This window comes from Melozone crissalis, unplaced genomic scaffold (genome assembly GCF_028551555.1).
Source record: "Melozone crissalis strain CALT ecotype California unplaced genomic scaffold, PUWL_Pcris_2 ptg000018l_1, whole genome shotgun sequence".
NCBI lineage: Eukaryota > Metazoa > Chordata > Aves > Passeriformes > Passerellidae > Melozone > Melozone crissalis.
The window spans coordinates 26,915,001-26,940,762 of NW_026535796.1; the positions used below are offsets into that span (position 1 = coordinate 26,915,001).

At 34.9% G+C, this 25,762-nt stretch overlaps 1 protein-coding gene across 1 annotated transcript in view; it reads right to left on the reverse strand.

The window, feature by feature from the left end:
• The window catches only part of CDIN1 (CDAN1 interacting nuclease 1), a 122,454-nt gene that overhangs the window by 88,335 nt on the left and 8,357 nt on the right, over positions 1 to 25,762 (reverse strand). The window contains exons 2-5 of the mRNA XM_054276351.1: positions 7,484 to 7,529; positions 6,567 to 6,631; positions 3,301 to 3,361; positions 279 to 351 (exon numbers count right to left, since the gene is read on the reverse strand). Coding sequence (XP_054132326.1) covers positions 279 to 351; positions 3,301 to 3,361; positions 6,567 to 6,631; positions 7,484 to 7,529 — 245 coding nt within the window. The remainder of the gene's footprint in view (positions 1 to 278; positions 352 to 3,300; positions 3,362 to 6,566; positions 6,632 to 7,483; positions 7,530 to 25,762) is intronic.

Sequence of the window (25,762 nt, forward strand, 5' to 3'; positions counted from 1 at the left end):
TGAGCCCCATACCCTTTATTTTACTGAAGGAACAGATATTCTGGAAATCTAAGAGGAAAAAGATTCATTTAACTAGTATTAAATTGTGGCTGCTCTTCTTACATACAGTTTAACAGTCATTAACTGTTGAAGATACCAAAGTTAAAATGTTACCCTTGTTATCTCAATTCCAGCATTGTGGTAATTATTTTTATATCATAGTCAGAATAAAAGAGAAAACAAAAAGTATTTTAAAAATAATAAGATACAAAAGAAAAAAACCCAGCTAAGATACTTACGGATGGCTTGTTCTTTTTCTTGTAGAAATCTCTCCAACACAATACGAGCCATCAATGATGGGGCAAAGTCCACCTTAGCCCAACAAAAACAAAAAAAGAATTTCAGGAGGTAAATGCATTTAAAGTGCACTTGTCAGAACTGCACTATATTTGTAGATTAAAACTAACAAGCAAAATAGAGGAAACAGGATCTTTTTGCAATTATCGGACTCAATAATTTCCACCAAATGTGTGGTAGTAATCCACAGTACCAGCGAAAAACCAAATAAAGTAGACAACATAAAATCCTGGTTATTATGTTTGTACATTTTGCATCTGAACCACCCTTTCTAGAAGATGACCGTGAAATCCCTTTTATAAGGTTATCCATCAAGGAAAAGAAGTGGTCATCCTTTTCTATGTATGAATCCTCGTTCATGTGGTAACCATCAAGTGATACCACATATCCTTAGCATCAATATCTCTAGCAGATGTGTTTGGCTTGGTCAAAATTACTTCAGAGTTTATAATTTGATTTTTAACAAAGATATTCCTTCATTCCAACTTTTTTTATATGTATGAAAAATGTATAACCTAGTTGCTCCTAAAATTACAATAGCTTTTTAGACACCATTAAAATCCTGCTTTAGTGAATCAGAATTTTAACTAGGAGACAGGAAACCTTGAGCACACATTGTCACAATTAATTTTCCTCGACATCTTTTCAAGTTCACTGTTAGCACAAAAATTTTATCCTGATTTAGTAACTATACAAAAAAGGTTACTCCATTTGTGCATACATATTTTTCCAAATATGTATGTACTTGGATGGCCTTAAATTCCCCAAGTAGAGAGAAATACTTTCTATGGAGCTGCTTATTTCCAGTAACCCACATCAGAGCTGACACATGAAAAATGGTGAAATTACTGAAGGTAGTCCAGCCTGAATAAGGACTACCTTATTAGTTCAGGTACTTGCATCGCCCTAATTTTCATATTAATCATGTGTCCATCTTTCTTTGAAATAGGGCCATCATGCTTCATGTCAGAATTTAGCATGTAAGTAAAATTCATAGTGCTTCAAATCTCACTTGAAAATATTTGTATGAAGAGAAGAGTGACTAATTTTATTGTTTCTAACAAAAATGTGATTTATTTTAGTCTTTTTGTACTACATATACAATATGAACAGTTGACAAATAATTTCATTTTTAAAACAGAATTAGAAGTAGTTTTATAAACCCTCAAAAAACATCCCCAAAAGATAACAATATGGAGTTTTTCCTATTTAACAGAGCTGCTACATACTGTAATATAGCTATGTTATATATTTCTCATCAATTTTTACAGTTTCCACTGATTAAATATATATTGACTCATAAAGTATTACCATTACATCAATTGTCAGCAGATGCAAGAGTATGTCATTTAAATATTAACTATCATATAAAAATGGCAGCTTGATTGTTTGGAAGCAGTAATCTGGTGCTGGTTATTGCTACGTTTCCCTAATGCATTGGGTGGCAGTCAAAAAATGCATTGCCATTCTGATATACCCTGCTACTACAAAACCAGAAACAAATAAGTTTTTTATGTATCTCCCCTTTCTCTTAGGCTTAATTTTTATTTATTTCTGAACTGCAGATATCTTTGATCTGAATTGCAAAAATGCATTAGTGAAATATAAACAAAGATATGCTCACTGGAGTCAGAAATTATATGCATCATCTCTAAATCAATGCGAAAAATATACAAAGAACCAGTAACAGATATATTACTCTGTGCTTGAAATATTTTTATGACAGTTCCCATATAATATGGGTGCAATATATCATCCATTGGGATGTTTACCTAAATTCTTAGTAAGGTTGTACTTATTTATGTAAAGTACTTTCTATTCTCAGTACTTCAAGATTTGTCTTTTCCAGAGATGGTAAGAAGCTACACATTACCACTAAAACAAAATAAATTCTTGATTCTATGCTAACTGTACGATCAGGTTACACAGACACTTCACAGACCATTAAAACCTTCCAGTAATTGATAGGCAATCGCTCATTTGCTGGCTGCAGCAATGTACATGAGAGAAAAACCATTCTTTTTTTCTAATGTAACATGTAGAACTTGCTGCTATTGCTACACTTAATGTTCACAGTGCCATATCATTTTTAATGCAAACACTCATTTTCTACTTCCTTCTTACATTTTCTATTAAAATGCAACACAAAACAGCATATATTTCATTCTATCCCTTTGAGGATTGCATGAGCAGTTCCAGGGAGTATCAGCTATTGTACTGTTACTATTACAGTAAATAAATATTTTAGAGTTTAAAAAACAGGTATTTCATCAATTTCTTTTTTTCTAGGAAAACTCCTTGCCACTTGTTCAAACTTTTTACCTCTTCTTTAATGTAGTGCTAAGATAGCAGTTTCTAATACAAATAACACCTTGTATAACAAGGCAAATTCATATTCTAATTAATAAACAGCATCAATAAATTTGTCAAGACTTTAATGGCAACCGTACAGAACTTTTCATGTACTGAAAAATTTATTCTGCTTAAGTGCTTTATCTTAAGCAGTTTTCATTAGCCATCCTCTAATCCATATGAACAGAAATAAATGGAGTCAGGAAAATTATCTGTTTTAAGCCTTCCTATTACTAAGAAATAGTAATAACTTAGATAGGTTTTGTTATTAAAGGCAAGGAATCAAAATGATACAACTCCATTTAATCAATTTGAGAATTTTTAGCAAGTTTATGCAATAAACAGTTTGTTGGAATTTTCAGCAAAATACAAATTCAGGGTATCCTACACATTTGCCTTGAAGTTAAAAGACTAATTATATGAACTGATTTATTAATAAATGTGGCTTTTTGTCTAATTATTTTAAGTACTAACAGACTGGGGAACCATTTTAAATGTCTAATGTGCCTTGAAACCATTTTTTTAGGTTAATTACATTTCTCACTAAAGTCACTATAGATATGCCCCTCAAGTTTTACACTGGAAGATTAAAGAAAAAAGAAAGATGATTACCTCATTGGCCAGGTCCAGTAATACTGGGGCAGCTGCATTTTTCATCACCCCATTCAGATACCTAGACAAGACAAAGCCAGGTAATTTTGCAGTGGCAAGAAAAGGCCACTTCATACATGTCAGCATCCCTTGTGAATCTTTTTCATTTGGGGGAAAATACCCCATTACAGATAATGCCAAAAATTAGTGCTTTAACTGGCATTACAGATAATCTTTTAAGAAGTATTTTAAGCAATCACTAACTCTCCAGGGTTGTCTCCTATTCTATTCATCTGCAAAATATATCCATCTCAATGAAGACACTGGTAAAAAACTGAATATATCAAGAAATTTAAAAAATTGTGACTTAATAAATACACAAATAAATTATATCTGTACTACTTAAAGATGCATCAGAGACAAATAAACTTCTATTATTCACAGTAAAGATTTTTGGTTCCATATGACCTTCAACTATGAAGGTGCAGTGTATATCTTACCCAATTCACTAGTACATACAAAAACATAAACTCTCAAATTTATTCCAGATTTCATCAACTGGGCAGTAATTTAAGTACTAAAGGCTTACTTTAGTAAAATCAGTCTAACAATTTATATTCTACAAAGAAAACAAGAAATATTTAGGATTCAATGAAGGTTGATAGAATGTCATTATCCTATCAGTGGCAAAGGCTTAATGTTTCTAGTTGAGGGTATTACAGAATGATGTTTCTGACCATCAATTCACACAATGTTGCTCTCCTCACTTCTGTTACTTTCACTGCTTGATATTTACATTTCAATAAAACCTGAAACCTGTGTTCCGAAGCTGATGGGAAGGAGCTATGATATTGAAAGCCACTTTGTGCTTTGCAGCCATGTGGAAAAGAACAATAGTTACCAACATTCGAACTTGCTCACTTATCCTATCTGTATTCACATAGCACATCATTACTGACATCATTAGAAGGCCACAGCCTTTCCAGCTCTATCATTATCTATCCATCGAAAGACACTCTTCTGCTCATTAGTTACAGACATTAAAATTCTTTATCATTTTACCTTTCTGTGGAATGGGTGGTACACCTTTATAAAACCCCTTCACATAAGATTTGATAGAGGGCTTTTTGCTTGCAAGTTATTCTGAAGCTTAACGAATTAAGGAAATTTAAAAAGCTTTTTGGTGTAAATTATTTCAGTTCCATATTAAAAAAACCCACAAAACATGTTTAAACATTGTAAATTTGTAACAGAAGAAAATGGAATATCATACACAAAATACACAACCAGGAAAATGTACTTGAGATTAAAGTTCTCAAACATGCATCTAGATGATCGAACAGCCACAGTGAGAATGAAGTAAATTTCTGTCATATATTTCCAATGCTTCTGGCAACTCCATTATAGACTAACAGGACTCACATGCTGATGGCAATACAGTTCTGAAAACCTGCTGATCCTTCTTGTACTTTGTGCTTGCCTAAGTTTCACACTAGTAAGTCTCAGCCAAGTAGAAGAAACTATTCTATTCAACTATTTTACTTGCTCCTAACAGGGACCACGGGAAATCTCTACCTTCAAAACCTGGTAGCTTCTGACCTAAGAAAGCAATGACAGCACAATTATCTGCTTGTATGTCAGCAGAAATACCAAGGAGCATAGCACCCAGTCTGGGGTTTACAGCAGTAAAGTGGATGCTACAGAAGAGCAGAGGAGAAGACTTGTTTGTCATATTTACACCTGAAGTATTTCAAAGTGGCTTCTATCTCAAGTTGTCTGCTTCTGTAGATTCCTAAACATACTACACAGTAAATCTATTAAAACAGGACTGAAATCAGTTTTTTAGCTATTGACCAGAACATCTCTGATTTTAAAACATGTGCATTTTACTCAGCCATGTTAATACACTTGCAAAATGACATACTCAGAAACAGCATAAAGAATGATTTTCCCTACCACTACCACACAGCTTCATACATAATGCATTAGTTATGTACTGCTATCATACTTCAGACTACAGAAGAAGACAGGAGACCAAATCCTCCTACCTGATGTGAGACAAACTTAATCATTCCTACAACCCTACTGACACCAATACAACTGCTGCTTTGCATAAAGCAAAATCTTGTCCCGTGTTTCAGGCTGAAGTTTCAGGCTGGAACTAGTGATTTACACATAATCTAAGGAAAGGGTTACTTATGCAGCAGTTACAACTACCACAGGCCACTTCACTGAAACTTCTAGTGAAAAATAATTAAAAGTAGTACTGTATATGCATGTTATTAGCACAACAAAATTTTAAGCCAATATTCTTCCTAAACAACAATCAACCCTAGGAAAAGTGCAATGTGATCCAGTACAAATTTTACAAAACAATACAACTACTAAAAAACCAAAATCAAACACCCAAACTAGTACACTTCACACTAGATATTCTCAACCAGTGTATAATATAATCAGGCTGTGGTTAAGTTTTAAATACATGACTCTGGCAGAAGCACATTTAATTGTTTACAAATGAAGGCTCTTTGTTTATTTTCTTGATTCATACAGATTAGTATTAAGCATGAATGTCATACATCACAAGTAGGAATTCACTTGCCATGCATGCTCTTCAGATATGTCAGTCTACAAAGTAGTATTTTAATTGCGTATCTTTACCTGTTATCACTATGCCCCAATTATGTCACTGGAATATTTTTAGTAAAGCCTATGGAACTAACAGAAAAACTACAAGGTGTAGCAAGCACAGTTTATTAGCTTAAGATGCAAACAATTGTAAAATGACATAAAGGTTTTCATCCTCCCTTAAAAACTATTTCTGACACTTCTGTTGATAAAACAGGAGTGATCTAAAAATTAGTGCTTTAACTGGCAATACATGAATATGTAACTTTTTGTAATGTAACACAAATGTTGTTTTAAACAAGCAACTGTAGCAGAACAAGCTCTCTTGCTGTAAGGAAGTCATCAAAATCAATCTTGACACAGAAATCCTAAAAATTACAAACTATAGGCAATACATAATAAATGCCATTATATACATTGGAAAAAATATTTGCTTATCCTAACTTAGAGCCAGGGAAGCAAACTCTTTCTTAATCAGAATGACCAAATCCTGAACAATTTCTGTATTTCCAGTGAAAAACATTTTTAGGTGAACCATTCCGTATTCCCAAATTCTTAATTTATTGTTATATAAAATTAGCTTAATTAGCTAATTTACTCACAACTGCTGTAAAAATCAGTATCTATGATGAGCCTTAACTGGGGTGGGGAGGTCATACCTTTGGTAGTAAGTTTCGATAGCTTCAGCAGTGTGATGCTTGGCATGTGTTCTTTTAATTTGTTTCTGGAAAAATGAAAAAACGACTTTTACAAAGGTGTCATAGATCAAAACACAGGAATCATGACTACACAAACACGTGATCCTTGGCTACACTTTGATAGATGTGAACCATGCTTTTAGATTCCATACAGAAATGACATTCAATCTACCTATTGAATTGAACGTCTTCAGAGTGTACTGCAATGTACCATATGTAAAAGCCAGTAAGGTCACAATAATTGAATCTAAATAAGTTTACCGAAGGCTGCTGAGGGCAAAGAAAAACTTGTTCTCTCTTTCAACCTTTGTATTAATTTTCCCTCAATTCAATTCCATCTAAGTCTGGTGCACTCTGGTTTTACAATTCAATTGGCATTTTTAACCAGGAAGAACATTGCTTAAAAACAACTTATTTGAAAAACTACAAAAAGTAATTCCATAGAGACTTGCCACTTGACTGACACCTGTCATCTCATGATAAATGACTCCATTTTCTGCCTCTCTTGCCTTCTGCCACTCCGGCAATGGTCATTTATCATCATCTCTGTCAGCAATGGAAAGCAGCACTGACAGTGCAAGTCAGCAAACATTTAGCACATGGAACCACGCAACACAGGGAAATTATTATTGTCAGAATAATAATGGTTTAGCATAATTTATTACAGGTCCACCAAATAAGCAAAGGCTAGATGTTATTAGACAGATGGATGGGTAGGCTTGGCAGCCATCCACTGAGACTCAGGCGGTGCTTGATGTGGAAAAAGGAACATCCTCCAAACCAATCAGAAAGCTGGCAGTTCAATTACAAAGAAATAAAGGGACATTCATCATTCAATTAGGCACCTGTCAACCCTCACAAAGGAGAAAACTTCTAACCTGGTACTCCTGGGAGAAGATGCTCAGCAGAGTGGACTGCGATTGACTGGAACAAATAAAAGAAGGACAAAGTTAATTACTGGAGTGCACTGCAAAGAAACAAAAGAGAAGGGAGCTTCAAAGGTAGGCCTGCTGCCCTGTAATCTAACAGAACATGAAAACAAGTGTGGAAAAGTTGTTCCAGATGAACACCTCAGACAAAGGCTTCCTGCTGCTAGGTCAAGGAGAGAGTGTATGAGGGAGGGGAGGAAAATATAGCAAGAGTTTCAAATCAAACTAGCATATTGTTTGGGTGATTCAACTTCAGAACCCAAAAGTCCTACCAGGAGAAAGCAGTGGAGCTAAAAGGTGACAGGGAAAAAATGGAAATTAAAGCAAAATTTCCATTAAAAATTGATGGAGTTAAATTCCATCAGCAGTTGGGAACACGCCGCTTGTTCACTGGCAACATATTGAAATTCATTTTGTTAGCAGCAAGGGAACTTCTTCAGTAGCTGTCTCATATTCAGGTTAAAAACTTCCCCCTCTATCAGAAGTAGCATATGGGACCAGTGGAACATTCCCACTGAAATTGATGTGCTTTGAAAATGGAAACTTTCACAGCAGGAAGCCAAGATTCCCTGGAGTCGGTCATTTCCAAAAGCTGCCATAAGCTTCATTCATCTAAGGCTCCACTCAATGTCGAACACCTGGCAATGAAGCAACCTGGAAAGCATTCTTCCCAAGTGGGAATTTTTCTCTCTGAATTGTTAACATTTAGAAAAGAGACAAGATTTTTTTTCCTCTGAAAGGCAATCAATACCACACCGCTACTGTTTTCAATTGTCCTCTGTGGATATATCTACCTCATCACATCCTGAATACTACTAATTACTCCTGATATATTTTTCTACTACATGCAACTTGAACAAATTATAGTCTCAATAAATCGAGTTTTATGGTACAGCAAAGCATTATGAATAATTAACATTTTTTCCTTCCATGAACTTACCTACTATGGCACAGCATAGATAGTTCAGAGATTTCACAATGTCTAAAGTCTCACTCTTCTGTCAGATTTCTTGTATGTGAATTTAACACCTGTATCATATCATAATTACATTAAAAGCACATATTCTCTCCATACATAAATGATCCTTCTCCTTCCAACTGTCACACTTCAGAAACACTACTTTAAAATAAGGAAGTCCTACTCTCACTTTCAAAAGGGAACACTGAAGCACAAAACAACTAGATGGTTGGAGCATTAAACAGACAGTATGTATATGCAGCATGGTATAAAGTTACCTCTAAACCAAGCAGCTGAAGAATCAGGAACAAAGTGACTAGATTAATGCAGTGCTGTATAAAGAACTTACAAGTATGTCTTATCCACAGCTGTGCTTCCAGGCTTTTTGCCTCTGTATTTTGGGCTTGTCAGCCCAGCACAACATCTGTGTGACAGCAGTAAGCTGAGCCTTGATCTTTGGTATTTTACACATTGGACTGTTCACCCTGAGTACTAACTGAGACCGAATGTTAAAACTGTAGAGAAGTGACAGCAACAGAAACTGACTAATATATAGATTTATTAAATTAATGGATTACAGAAAAAACCAGTCCAATACATTAAAGAATTTAATTTTTATAAAGTTTCTCTTCACATAAAGTAAACAGTATTTAAATAATAAATATTTATTTAAATACACGTTACACAGAGGCCAGGAGTTGCATACCACAAAGCCTCTCCAAAAGGTGCATAATCCAATTATGACAATCTGCAACCTGCGCATGTAATCACTAAAAGTTGAACAAAGGAAATGAAGTTAAGATTATATACTTACACAGGCTATACAGATACAGAAAGCTAAGATATTTCAAGATGTTAAAAAAAACCCAAACAAACCTGCAGGCTATAAATAAGTTCAATACATATGGCCCCCTAATGGCTCACCACATAACTATTATTACCTTGTAGATTTACATGGTCATAATGGTAGAACTGAATTTAGAGATAGATGTGGGAAAAATCCCAGAACAGATCAGGACAGCATTTGACTAGATCTCTGGTTTGAGTTATCCTCCACTGACATAGCAATTTTTGTGGTTTTAGTCTACTCCTTGCATGTTAATCGTATTTATACTACCATTATCCTATTATACACTGACAATGACAGATAAAAAAAACCTAAGACCATTATTCCTCCCTCCCTTTACACTCCACCTTTAATGGCAGACTTGGAAATGCTGGATTAATGACCTTGATGACCTTCAAGGTCTTCTCAAAATTAAATGTTTCTCTTATTCTTGTCCATTTTATTTGTCTCTTTGGTGTCCTTGGATTTTGACCTACTTCAATTTAGTTCAACATTCCTCTCCTACGGAACAGTCTTTCCAACTGTTCAGATAATTTAGGACATAGCACAAATACTGAAAAAAAATTATCCAAATAACAGTGCAAATTTGATATCTACTGGATTGCAGTACAGCAACTTTATCACTGGGGCAAAGAGAATTATATCAATAACACCATTCAAATAATTACAAACCTTACTACTCGATGATCTTTCCTCTTCTCCAGAAGAAGTGGATTTATATCTTCACATGGCTGCTTCCATGTTTTTTTCGGTTAACATCGTTCCTGTCTTAAACACTAAAACCACTCATCTGCCACTCAGTGTTTCCTTGCTACAATTTCATTGAGACAACTTCCTGGCAAAATGAAGTAGCTCCTCAAAACACAGATGGAGCATCTCTTGCAAGATCCTATTGAGTGAAAACTGAAACATCACGGTTTCAGAAAACACTGAAAAAGACACTACTATGTACTTGGACAGGGAAGAGAAGTCATGAACATGAATTTGAATAGCTAAACAGCACAATCACAACTGCTGATATGACAGCAGGAATAGCACCATAGAAGTTATCATTACTTCTAGAGGAGCAGATAAATTCCCAGGACTCCATCCACATTCTGATACTTCTATATAAGATTTCAAAGCAACAAATGAGCAGACAAATGCATTTATTGCTGAGCTATGCAGGAAAACAAACGTAACACTCAAAGTGGCTTTTTATTCAAAATAACATTTGAGTACCGTGCTATTGCCTTTCATGGAATAAACTATATAGTAAGCCTCATGGCTTACTTGAAGATAGGAATATAGATGTTTGTGACAAGCAGACCCTTTTGTTGAGAAACAACTGTAGAGCCAAGGTAAATAATTACTGATTTTCTGAAACAAACAAACAAAAACCCAGAAGGCATAATTCTGAGTACTACCTTATTTAAATATTTAATAATCTAACCTGTTATCCCTCTCACAGAACTAAGTATATTGCCCAGGGAAATAAGCAAATTGTTCTCTTAAGTTCTGTAGTGACAACTTTCATGGAAACATTTTCTTCTGTGATTCCAGACAGTAATGAATCTAATTCCCAGAGCCCTGTTCAATGCATCCAGCCTCACTCCTTAGACATCCTCTTTTATTTGCATACTGGCATCCATGACACCAATTTACCTTTTGCTACTCCATGCTGATGCCAGTGGCATACTTCCACCTGAATGCTTGATGCATTTTATGCTCTTGTCAATATGTAAGTGGGTTTGAGCAGAAAACTAAAATCTAAATTTGGCTAAAAATGCCTATTTTTAAAAAATAAAATTACTTTTATTTTATAAAATGAAGTGTAAGTTCTAGGTTACAAGTGATATAAAGATAGAAAATTTTGCTTGCCATTAAAAAAACAGTATTACAGTTATTAAAGTTATTTCTAATACACAAATCCAACATTTAGAATGGGATGCCCAAGACAGTCCAGAAAAAGGGATAAGAGAAATGATCTCTAAGAACTCAGATATCAGTCAAGCTAGAAAGAAAACTGCAAGTTTGGTGCTGGGAAAAGAATATGCCTTTTGGTCAATTACTACACAAGAATGAAATTCAGACCATTCTCTTCTAATGAATCTCAGAATTTGAAGACAAGGAATGCTATAATCCCTGGAGAGTGTTTCAGAAATGTTCTGGTTTGCAATGAGTTCTCATAAATAAAGAAGTAACAGATAAGTTACTAGTTCATATAAGCAGTTTACTGCTTTGTATCTAGAGTAGATACAAAACTTTGGCTAAGAAACAGCTAGTAATGATGAAAGCAATTTAATTGTATCAGATCATCACCTCAACAAAACAGAATTGCAGATGCAACCAAGATTTGGAGTGCTGTCCCGCTTAATATTTGCTACTTCAGCCTCAGAAGGAGAAAACCCAAGCACAGCAAATGTTATGCAAATATTGTATTATCAGCCCTTGCAAATCATGAATTCTTTGCAGTTAAGATGCAACTTACAGCTTTTACTGTATTTTCTGAGATTACTGAAAACATGGAGTTGTGCAAACCAGGATTCCACTTGTTTCATGTTTCATGTTTGAGAATGAATTTCCTCTCCCTCACTTTTAACTCCACAGTTGTTGCCTAAAGTAGAAAAAGTAAAAATCAGGTTTACATTTAATGTATTTTATGACAGAACAAAAGAAGAATATCTAAAGAGATTTCACACAAGTGAAGACAAGAAGAGGGAAAGCATAGTCCATAAGACAAATATGTTATGTATAACAGAATAGCTTCATTGTTTCCTTTTCATAAAATTGAATATTCCACTTTATTAAAACAATAAATATATTGGTTAAATAACCGAGGGGAGGGGCAGGAGCTGTGTTTCCAACATTCAGAAGCTGGTACATGAGAAATCCCAAAGCTGCAGTGTCAAACCTTCTCTCTGAAGAACATACAGTGCCACTTAGCTATAGCAGGAATTCAATAAGGGGAAAAAATTTTCTTCCACAGTCTCTAGTGAGTATGCAGTCCTACTCATATCTTTTGTTATATGAAAGTTCGAAAGTTCTAAAGTAGATAGCCAGGTTCTCTCATTTTTTTTTTAACTGGAAAAGAACTTCACCTTTCCATGTATAGTAAGTTTAAAAATACTTTTACTGGTACAACATTGAGCATAAAAATAAAATAACAGGGCTAGAACTGTGTGGGGCTGCCATGCCAGTTTTAAAATCTAAGTGAGGAAAGAGATATAAATCCAAAAAATTTACAAGGCTAGTGGTGAAAGGGGAATTCTCCTCACATCTCTCCTGAAGTTTCAGAGCATGTGTCTAAAACATATTTTTCCTGTTATATTATTAAAGACATGAAAGAAATCCAAGCAGCCAAATTCTCATCTTCCATACTGCAAATGATTTGGAACAGGGACTCCTAAAGGAAGCTATGTTTATATTGCTTCTCACATGCTAACCAGTCCACCCTATTTTGTAAAAACTCTGTCAGTAATGGATTTCAAATAGATCTAGCAGCATTGTTTCAAATGCATACCAAGCACAGAGGCATTACAGCCTCAGTGGCTTCCCAGAACTGCAGGACGTGGGCAGCAAGCACCACAGCTACCCCTGTAAATGACCCAGTGCCAGTCTGATGGTCAACTTCCCACTCGAGGGGAGGTGACAACTTGTGGATTCTCACAATTTCTTCCACATGTCAGGATTGTCCAGACAACAAAAAGGCTTCTTAGCAGTCTGAATGATTCCACAAGACAATCCAGGAAGGCTCAGGAATACCAAAGGCCTACCCAGAGCTTGTTAGGCTTATATGCCTGAAGAGCATGGAACAAAGGAGGCACCTTGACCTCTGCAATAGCTACAGCTTTAATCTTTCTTCACTGTAGCCTCAAGTTACAACATTTTTTCTTATAGTTTAGTATGATTGTGGTCATTTCTCTGAATGAAAATTCTCAAAAAGCAGAGTACTGTCTCTGTACAAGTGTACTTTTATCATTCACAAATCTATCAATGATTTATCAGAAGTCAGTGAATTACCAATTTAAGTTAAATCAATATACTTGTCTACATACATGTGTGTGTCTATATACTTTTAAATCAATAAGTTAGTTTGAATTAGGGTTACTAAGTAACATAGAAGTATCTAAGTCTTCAGTTGCAAAATGCTAACTTCCATAAAGTGGCCATCTTCTAATTTTCCAGCTTTCCAGCTACACCAGTTCAAGTCTGGAATACAAAACCAGTTTTATTATTTCTGCATAAGAAGCCTTCCATACAATGAAGCATTAATGGTAGCTACTGCTTTGGAAACTATCAAGTCAATACACTTCTGTAGAGGAAATATTCCCATTATTATTATTATTATTATTATTATTATTATTATTATTATTATTATTATTATTTTGTTGCTGCTGTTGTTACTGTTGTTATTGTTACGCTATGTGTGAGTAGATATACATACATATATGACTAGAAGTGTGTGATGATATGCTCATTTCAGACTTAATACATTTACATTTAAAATCCAGATGAAATTCAAGCTCATTGGAAGAACAATAACATTAACCAATTTCAAAATTCTCTGATATCCAGTTCAGTAAGCTGTACAACAGCTCAACTCAAAAGACCTAAATAGATCCCTAAAAATTGCCTTTGCCTCAAAGTCAATTTCATACCTTTGGCAGGATCAAAAATAAAATACGAAGTAAAGATTTTGAGGAGAAAGATGTCCTGCATTACAGGCTTCACTATTCCATGATAATAAAAAGATTAAATTCAAGCATGTGCATACAGCTTTGCTGCCTACAGCCACAGTTATGAGTATAACTGTATGACAAAGCCCAGCCTAGGCTACTTGAGAAGAGTCATCACTTCTATGACCTTGACACTGGTTGGTCCCACAACTTCTATACAATTTAGTGATGTGCGAGAACAGATGATGGTGCAATACATAGAAATGGCAGCATTTAAAATTCATAGTAGCGTAAGGCCATTACTTTTCCCACTGGGCCACTTGAACTTTAATAATGTCTGACCTAGTTGGCCAATAAGTTCTAGCAGCAGACAGAGGAAAATTGTCAGTATTAGATACTGTTTGATTTTTCATTTAGGAAGACTTAGAAGTTCCTTTAAGAACACAGCACCAATTCTTCCTGTAGACAACAAATTTTTTGGTGTCTCTTGTAACAACCAATATCTTTTAAAACAACTGCAGACTATGAACAATCTGTATCAGATGGGAAAAAAATAAATTGCAGAGGTAAGTACAAATAACCAATATAGGCAATGATCCCAAAATAATGCTAGCTCTTTCCAGAGATAAATTATGCCTTCTTCCACCCAAATCTAAAAATCTGATTTCCAATAGCAAAAATGTAAGCATAACTAAAAATACTCCATATTCAAATTATTGCAAAGTATTATGATCAATCTCCCAACCTGAAAAGAGACGAACAAAAATGCTGGTTTTCCATTCACATACATATGGTTGAGAAAAACAGCATTATGCTTTAACAGTAGATAAATAAATAACATGTTAAAAAAACCCAGCAATCACAGCAATGGAAGAGTAGCAGGTCCATACAAAAAGAAACTACTTTTTCAGCTTTATAATCTTAGTAAGCAAGTAGTGAAAATGGACAGTAATTTGCCTAAGATACTGTTCTGATATAATTTCATTCCAGAATGAAACAATGTTTGTTGCATGAATGTTTGGAACCTATTCCAATGCCAAACCCACAGAGAGACCTCTATAAATAAATATTATTTCACTAATGTCTCTTCCATTAAAATTTAAAACTATTTTGTAAGGTCACATTTTCAAACTGAAAAATACTTTCAGATGTAATACAGAACAATACATATCCACAATAGGGCTTAAGAAAAACATTGTCAGTGCTAAAATGTGAAATTAAAACTCCCAAATATTCTGACATCAGGCTTCATTGACTATTGAAAGTCCTCACCTTAGAGATAGCAGAACCCATCTTTAAGCATCTAATCAGCGAATCCACTGACATAAGAAACTGATAGGAGTCAAACAGGGTTTGTCTCCACATACACCTTGATAATCTCAGAACTTGTCCACCACATCTCCGTTCCCTGGTATTCTCAATAATTCTGCTTTTAATTCTACCATTAAAGTTTTTGAGAATATTAAAAAAAACGTTCCCCAATGCTTGAGACTAGCAAAAGTAGATGATTTGCTACGTTGTTCATTTCAACTACTTAGTTAAAGCTTAGCAAGTTACTTAGCAAGAAAAAAAGTTTCTGCATCTCCAGGAAAGAAAGCAGAAGCATACAGCAGCATACCAGAGACTGAGGAAAAGGAAAAACATCTGTGAACATTTGCACTCAAGTGTACATCATCCACACTTTACTTCAATTTAGTTCAGTTAAGACCATACCAGAAACATGTTTGCAAGTCTGCCATCTTTATCTTAGAAGCACAATCTAAATATTAAACCATTAGATAAAAATACACTAAAGAGGTTCCTTATCTGATGTTGGTCATGCAAAGAAGGATGTTCCTAGGGTGCAAGAGCAAAGGACCCCAACAAGCAGTTAAGGTGAAGAAGATACAGTTTAAACCAGGGGTTTATCCTTCTCCTTTCTTATCTGCCCTACTGATAGAGCCAAGGTCCACACATTGAAAATATACTCAGTAAACTATTACCGGAAAGTAATTTTAAAAATATTTATTTCATGTTCATTCCTTCATTTTGTTTGGATTAGCCTATTGAGCTACTTCCTCTTATGCCCAGGAAAAGAAATAGATCAGTTAAGATAAGTTTTTCAGATTTCAATCCCAAATTTATTTACTGTGGACAAAGGGGAAAATAATTCTACTTTATAGCCTTTTTTTTCCAGCAAAACTATATTGTCCTGTATAAGTTAGGTGCTTAAGTTTAGAAAACTATTTTTATGAATGAATGGTAATTCAGAGCTAATTAGCTTGTTCATTTTGTATTAAAACATTAGCCTGCATGTAAAAAGCATAGTTCAGCACTAAATAAATCCCTAAATACCCGTAAACAATTTGCTCCTAAAAATATATAATCAGATTTAGAAAACTATAAACTACATTTAAAATTTACTATTTAGAAGCAATTAATTACAAAGACAGCCAGGTGGCTTTCATTACATAAATTACTGTTAATGACACTTGCCTCATGCTGCTACTGTATTTAGCATTTGCATGCATCACATGTCAAGCACACACACTGTTGCATAGGTTTCTCCAGGGTAAAAAGTGAACATCATAAGTCAAAAAAGCTTCCAGTTATCCAATCAAAACTGTTAATTCCTTAAACAAGTTAGGATCTTATTGATGCTTCCCATTCAGGATATAATCTAAAATATATTCAGGATAAAATTTCAAGAAGCAAACACAGATGATATAGAAGTGAGAGTTTTTAGTAAATTCCCATTTTGGTTACAATGCAGACTTAAGGCAAGAGATTAATCCATTTATAGCTAGTTTCCTTGAGATTTTAGAGCCCTAGACAGTAAAAAAATTACAACTTTTAAGTTATTTTTAATTATTGAACAAAAATAAAAAGAAAAAAAAAAGATAATAATTCTTGTCTTTTCCTGAACCAGATGGGGGAGGGGCCACTTGAATCTGCTTACTAAAGGGTCCTCTTTGAAAGTTTCCTCCCAAATTTGCCCTAAACCAGAACATCTACCTACCCAACAGTGCAGTATTTTGTCTTGTATATCTAAGTTGTTGTATCATGCATGCAGATATTTACAAAGGCTACTTTCAGCCCCAGGGATATAGCTTATTATGCCATAGAGGGAATAACGTCATTTAATGCCACTAATTACTTCCCCTTGGAAAGACTTGAGAAGAAATGCTCAAGAAGGAAATCCAGGTATCTCTTTCTACTAATGTTCTTTCAGCATTCTCTTTTTAAAAAAGTTGTCTACCTAAAACTGGAAGGCAATACGAAGGGAACATCACAAGAGCTGATCACAACATTACATCAGTGTATCCTAAAACTTCTCTACTCTTTCCACTCCTATCAACAGGCTCTTCCTTTTCCTTTCCCTTCCTCCCATCTCTAGAGGAGTTTTCTGGTGTTCCTTATATTGCCCTGAAAATATACACAATGACTATAAGCTTTGGTTGTCACAGTGCCAATGCTGGCTTTCCAGAACTCTTACTCCATGGAAGAGAATTTAATGGAACACTAATGGAACAGTCATATCTGATAACAACAGTCAATAAGATTGACCACACAGAACCACCTTCACTAAGCACCAAAATTTCACTGGTTTTGGTAGAATAAGCCTAGCAGCTTTGATAAATAAATGTGGAAGCCAAGGAAGAACAAACATTAGCTCTCTGTTAAAATAAGTTGAAGATTACCTCAGCATGCATTAAGCAATATGGCATGACTCACTGACACTTCTTAAATTTTTGTGACTTATCAAAAACATAATAAAAATATACATTACTGTCTTTATATTAAGTCCATAAGTACTACAGATAAAAAAAAAAGTCAATGAGAAGAGTGTTAAATAAACTTCACTGGAATTCATAGAAATTTGACCGATAATACCCTTCAGACAGCTTTCAAAAATGCCTCACACAAAACATCCAACTCTGTCCTCTCATATTTTGAAGTTTTAATATTTTACAGTAAAGAAGTAAAGGCCACAGAGCCTTCTTCTCTTTCAGATAAATCTTAATCTTGTTCTTCACATTTAAATATCAGGTCTTTGTATGTTACCTAATTTCAAAGAGCGGCAACCTAACAGAATTAGGACTTCAGAAAATAGTGAAAACTGAGAAAGAGAACAAAATATTCTCAACTGGAACGTTTACAGGTCTGCACGTTAGTGACTAACTAACAACTTACATATATACATTATGCATGATATATTTTATAAGAGGGCTCATATTCTTATAAAAGAGACCTCTACTTTTAACTAAAGGGTATCAGTAAGAGGATGTAGAGATCAAGTTTCTAGTTTTCAGAAACCAAAATATTTAGAGTGAAGAAGGGAGCTAAGCTATAAATCAGACTCTGTTTTCAAATTTATCTTTCTAAGGACAAGTAAAAGATCCCTTTATCAACTTTTACTTAGAAGCAATTTCTCCTTCATCATGACAGTAATATTTTAAAGCCAAAAGCAGAAAAAATGGCACAAATGTAATTTTTTATCACAGCATATATGCAAATATTTTTGTCTCTCTGTACCCTCTAAGTATTTTGTTAATGCAACTCTTTCCACTAAACCAACTGCAAAGAAATATTTAACCTAAAGTTATGGCTGTTCATATGTAATCTGTTACCTGGATTAACCAAAAAAAAAAAAGGCAGAAGGCCTCTCTATCCACCTAATCACCATATCAATGACACATGCCACAACAGAGAAGCACTAGTTTATTTGATTGATCATGGTAGATAAACTCCAAATAACAGCGAAATTAACAAATGCTTGACATTTGCTCAACATCCATTATTCTGACACTGCTTTCAGGATTTCAAAGCCTGGGAGTATGCTTAATCAACATTCATATTCCCTAGTGAGCTACAGGCACCATATTGCGCCCCGCCTTAGTACTGATGAAAACTGCATATTGGCCATTTCCAAAATGTTCTGGGACTCCACGCAGGGCCCCTTCTCTCCCTTGTTCCTGTTCTGCAGTTTTCTTTTAAACACTTCCAAGACAAAAGCATCTGCCAGTTTTTCTCTCTAGGGATGTATGCAAAATGAACTTAACAGTTTTAAGGCAAGAGAAACCCTCACATCTAAATTCATTCATAGGACAGAAAAGGGCCTAAGAGGCCTCTCTAGGGACAAAACCCTGCTGAAATTTTCCCCGACAACACTGGGAGCTTTATAAAATCTAAGTCCAGACAATTTCCAATTCAAATGCCCAGCATAGCATGACCTTTGTCAGATCTATGAGCCCTAGATGCACCCACTATTTTTTTATTCTAACCAGCACAGACATTAGACAGGGCACTACTGCTAAGCAGGAGGTTGACTATTTGCATGCTCTTCTATTGTGAAAATGTAACAGTGACAGCACTGTGTCGAATTCTTTTCCCCCTAGAACTTTAACTCCATAGGAGAGGCATAGCTGACAGATGACTCTCCCAACATCTGTGTTATGTACACTGCACAGCTGAGGAACCTTGGATCACTGTCACGGCTTCTCAGAGATGACCTACACCTTTCTTATATCTACACATGATAAAAAAAGTAAAATAAAAATTTAAAAATGCCTTTTCTTAAATGAAAAGTAAATATGGCAAGAAAGATTAACATAATTTAGTCATTAAGCTGTTCACATAGCAGCTCACCATATGTTGTATAAATGTCCTATACAAAATAATTTATCAGCCCTGACACGTCGCACATCATATTGTATTATTTAATATGCTTACTAAAATTTCATGGATCAAGCGCCACTTCTGAACGCATACAGAAAACCCTAGAAAATACTTCTTCATCTTCTGTGATTTATTTTGATTGCCTTTTACAGCTACATGATAAAGTAGAACTTGCAAAATTATGAGGTTAGGGTTTACACAGCTATTGCTTCATATACTATAATACAACAATTGGCTTCATGTCTATATAACATTATACTTGCATTTAATATTCAGAGGCCCATTAAATTAAGCACACTGCTTTCCACTGCATATTTTAATAATTTCAACCAGTTATTTCAGTAAACATCCTGATCCACTAATGCAAAGTTCCACTGAGAGATATCCTTGAAAAAGAAATTAAAGAGCTTAAAATTACAAAACAAACTAACACAAACAAGTAATATGTGATACATGCTGACCTCCCTAAATCTGTCTACAGAAAAATATATTCATTTCTAGACAGTAGCTGAAACATTTGAATATTATTTTTAACTTACTGTGATTTAAAATGTTAGAATGACAGGCATCTAGTGCAGATAAATGGACAAAATTCTCTATCCAGAAACCTTGAAACCACAAAAAATAACAATGTGTAAGAATGATCATCTGTCACTGTTGAGGTCTGTGTCTAAATAGCAAATTAAAACAAAAAGTGTAAGCAGGAAGCTTGTGAATCATAGTTGTTGGGCAACCAATGGAATTTGTTTGGAAAAAAATGCTCAGCACTTAGACGACATATCAAGCAGACAGATATGGCTAGGAAAATATTTAGACTGTAACTATACATTTATTCCATAAAGGACCATTTTCCTTTCTTTCTCAGATCACTGATGTCAAAGGAACACAATACAAATCAGATAAAAAATGTAGCCCAACTTACTCTTTTTGGTCAACAATTATATTCTCCTGTTCCTAATAAAAGCATAACATATTTCCTAATAAAGGAAAACATATTCCTGTGTTAGATTACTCATTGCAATAAGCTCATTGAACTCTATTTGGATTGGAACTTGCTTGGCTTACTGGAGTACCTGCCAACTGGTCAAAGCAGATTTTCATTTTTAAGCTCTGTAAGTACCAGAGATCTAGCTTTCAAGGTTTTTTTCTCTTTTTGTATTTTGTGTACCCTAAGAAAATGCACTTGTCTAGGAGGACATATTGCTCAGCTGTGTTGAAAACTGAAGGAGAGCTGCATTTAAAATATTGCATTTTATATTAATGCTGTAAATGGCTAACGTTCAACAGCCATTTCATATATAGAAACATACACTCACTCTCTGCCTACTGTACTCTCCACAAGTTGTAGTCTCCAAATGAGCATCTGTATTCCACAGAAGAGATGCGATAAAGGACTGGATAGTACAACAGAAGACTGATAAGAAGTTCTGTTATCTCCCAGCCAACCACAAATAGAGAAATGTGATGTCTTTATTGCTGTTGGTGTCCTCAATTAACAACAGGGAACTCCAAAAGACCCTTTATAGTAATTCAGTCCCAGGAGTATTACCTCCATCCTGGTCACAGCTTCTATGTTGCCTTTCAAACTGTTTCAGACAGGCTACATTGCATAAAAGAATACTTTTGCTATCACACGTGTCTTGTTCAAAGGAATATTTGACAACATTTTGCTTTCTGTGAAAGAAGAACATGTGCTATCTTAGAACATTTTTATTTTGTGTTGAAGTTTGTGGAAGTATATGGGAAACTAGACCATCAACTGCTTCCAAGACTTTGAAGGCATAAATACAGACATGCAAATAGAGGACAATCACCCAAACAATAAAGTCCTCTTCAGCACTACATCCTGATCTGAAGCCTTTTTCTACATTTGGATAGACAGCAACACTTAGCATTCTATTCAGATGAAAAGGATAAAGCAAGTTCAACAATTCTCTAATACAAAGCAATGAGACTGTCACTATCAATCAGGCTACTGGATATCCTGGCGTGTGCAATGGAAGGGATAGTACCTTCTACTCAAATCACTATCATTACTCAAAATGTTATGGACACAAGAATTTTAAAAAAAGATTGTACTCAAATAAAACATAAGACATGTAAAAAATTGCTTTACTTGCTTACAAACAAAAGTTTTTATCCTAAGTTGTTCACAAATCATAATGTTTTTCCCATGACAGGCACAGGTTCCTGTTTGGCAAATTTAAGTCTTTTGACAAGAAATTAATTTATTTTGAATTCTTCATTTGAAGTCCATGGACGACAAGGACTTAATGAGATACAAGCTGAAAACTAGTAACAAAGCATGCCTATGGGTGTTTGACATCTACTTGTATGGTACCAACTAGCCAAACAAAAACATGAACAAGGCTTTCAACCATCACCTGATCAGAGGAACGCAGGGTATTATCTTTCCATTCCTCTATCAATGTTGTTGGTAACAATACTCTTGGTAACAATACTCTATCAGGCTTGTCTTAGAAGACAATTTTATTAGGATCAGTTTCTGCATTGCATTTTCTTACAGGAATTAATCCTCAGCAATATTTCACTCAGTTGAGAGTGTAATTCAAGCTTCTGAAACTTTCACACTGAAAATAGAGGTGTTACTTTCACCAGGAACTTAGAATGAACAATTAAAAAATTACTCTCATAGAAGCATATATGCTGCTTTTAAAGTGATGTGATAAGCTATAAGGGGCATTTATCAGCACCAAAATGGTTGTAGTCATTAATTTAAGTAATAAATCATAGGTCCTGCTAACAATGACAGCAAACAGATGCTAACAAGAAAATGTATTATTTAATATGCTGTGTTTTATAAAAATGTAAGCATTTAGGACACTTCTTAAATTTTTATAATAACATGCATTTAATACATTACTGTTTTGACACATACAAGAATCAAATTTATAGGTCTCATTCAGGACTTGTTTTCTTTTCTGTGAACACAGAATGGATTCCTGAGAGAGAAAAAGCTCAAGAAGTCAATGTTTCAAATAGATGTTTGCAACAAAATCAAGTTGTTTGTCTTGCTGTCTTGAAGTAACTACCATAAGCATTGAATCTCATTACAAAATGAAAATCAACTTATTTGCTTTTATGTAAACAGAAGTTTTCCCTGCAAATTGAAAGGAAAATCAAATAACTGTGAAGTTTTTCTACATGTATGGACAGCAAAAGATCTTACCATTTGCCATGAAGTTAAAATATAATTCCGTACAATCCTTACACACAGAATGTCAATACTGAATAACTCTCAATGAGTCTGCCAACAGCAGTTTTATTTCCCACTGTGTCTTACTGTTGTTTCTTATATCAGTTTATATAATACCATGTAATGCTACAATTATTTTCACCAAAAGCATTGCTTGCAAAAATGCCAAAACCAAAACAAAATCTATGCTAGCATCAAAAACTTTTTGATTGCTAGCATATTTTTCTCTTTATCATTTTTCTCTATCTATTCCATTTCCTCCATTCACAGCCACCCTTCTCTCTGGACCCTGAAAGCCAGACAGAATGATGATTCTGTCTGATTCTGGTACTGACACACGAGAGCCTAAGAAATGCAATTTTGCCTTTTGGCAAGCTCTGCCACACTAAATAGAACCACTGTGCAAACACCTTTTCCCAGACCTGTATCTCTGCTGCTGCACAGCCTGCTGCATAAGGTCCCTCTGTGGGAGGGTCAATTGTTTCTAAGATCATCACTGCCTTTTCCAAACATTTTTGTTTCGATTTAAGGAAACTATTTGGATAATAACACCCCCGTTTCATTCCGATTTTCAATGAACTCCTCTTGTTATCAGCACAGTTCCTTTCTTGGAAGTGCTTTGCTCAATGCTTTAAAACACTTGAGAAAGCAGTGATCAGAGTATGGAAACTAAATTTTCTTCATTAAATCTACTGAAGCAGATATTAAAAATGCATTTAATATACCAGGGATGGCTGGTGGGCATCACTGACTGTGACAGGCCAGTTACTGATGAGCTGTTGTCAGACGGCCTTCTCAGCAGGGATCTGTGTCTAAGGCTGCTGAAGGACAGCAATATCTTCCCTTGTGTGTAAGCTCTATTCATCTCTCAAGTATTTACTAAATCACAGACCTCTGCACACAAACCCAGCGTTTCAGCGCATGCTAACAAATGATGGATGGCCTAGTCAATTCGTTATGTCCTGAAAGCGTGATTTCCTGCCATTCCAATCATCAAACCTCTAGAGCCTTCAGAGCTGATCAGTCCTGGAGAATATATTTTGCAGGCTCTATTAAAGGAGTAGAGGTTCTTTCCATTAGTCTCAAACTTTTTTTTCCCTGGCTGATTTAAAGAGAACTCTCTCCTTCCAACAGCACCACTGCTACCACTCTTCAATGTGTTAAGTATTCAGCAAATGTACCTTTGGTACATCACTGAAATAGCACTCCTAGAACATGAGCCAGTTAAAAAGATGAATTTTGTTTGTGACTGCTATAAATGCGACAATATTTTATTTAAATTCATCTATATGTCTTTATTATGTAACCTAGACAATCCCCAAACCATTTTGTAACTTAGCTTTTCTGATCAAATACCTTTTACAGCAAAGGAGTGCTCAAAAGGACCTGTTTTCTTTGTATTTGCCTAGTGAAACACATCAGAACTCTCTTAATTACATTCCTCTTAAAAGCATAAGACTTAGGAATAAACTTCCGATGTTCAAAAGACAGGCGAGCTGTCAAAGAAACAGACCTTCTACATTTCACCCTTTTCATAGCAAGGCGGTATTGTGAACAGTCCTTCTTTTACGCGCTACAGGGGAAATCTTATTTATCTATTCAGTGATCTATAGCAGCAGAATATACATACCTCATGGGTGAAACACTGAGCTTCAAATGAAATAGTCACGGCTGCTGAGGAGTTAGCTGTCTACAGTACCACAAGTTTTTAAATGTGGTGTAACAGATATGAGTTTAGGTAAACAAGCATTTGGTTACTCTGAAGTGCAAAGACCTTGGATTTCTTTGCTTGCTAGGTGTGATCCAGACATAGCCAGTACAAACCAATCCACATTGCCCTACTGTTCACCTCAACCTTGACCTGGAGATTAAACTCACTTTTATTGCACACAAAGGTCATCTGTGTTAGGTCAAAATTCAAAGTCCCTTGTCAGCTAAGGTTGATATATTCCAACCTTTCCTACTCTAATGCATCAAATTTTTCATGGTGAGGTCATATTCAGCAGACAGTGTATTCAGCAATTTATCGTGCCATTGTAATATAGCCCAGAATATGACTGTCCAAAAAACAATGCATGAATAAAATATTTTCCATTCTGATGTAGCAAATCGCCTACGCTTGTAAAACTTGAACCTAGACTTGTTTTCAGGCTTCAGAAGAATGATACATTATGGAAATGTTTCTAAAATCCAATCAAGAATTACCATTTCTATCACAATATTCCTTAAATATAAGCAACATGAATATAACGGTATCCTAAAATCCACAAGTCAATTAAAAAGCACATATGGTCAGTGTTAAAACTTCCACTTCATCCTCCCTTAACAACCACCATAATCTTGCCCTTAAATCTACAGACATCTGTTGGTCTGTCTGATGACATCAAGCTTACTTTAGAATGAAATACATAGAAAAAGACTGTGTCACAAGACTCATATTCCTATCTTACCAGTGATTACCACATCCATGGAATTTAAGAAGTGTCAGAAAGTACAACCAAATTAAACCTCACAAATCAACACAGTAGTGTACATGTTGACTAAGACAACTCTCCCAGCTTTGACATATGAAAGGATTTTCTTTTTTCTTTTCCTTTCCCTTTTTAAATCTTCTTCTGCTCCTTTTCTGCTTTCTTTTCTCTCTTTTTTCTCCATTTCATTTCTTTTTCTCTTGCATTTTTTCTCTTCTTCCTCTTTTTCTATTTTCTTCCTATTGCTTTCTTCTTTCTCTGCATTTTTTCTGGTTCTTTTTTTCTCTCTTTCTATTTCTTTTCTTCTGAATTAAACAAGAGCACTTAACACACAGCTCCAATAGATTCAGAATGCATTTTCAAATTATAGGGAACTAATTTCCACATCTGCTTTAAAAGATCCCCTCCAATCATTGTGT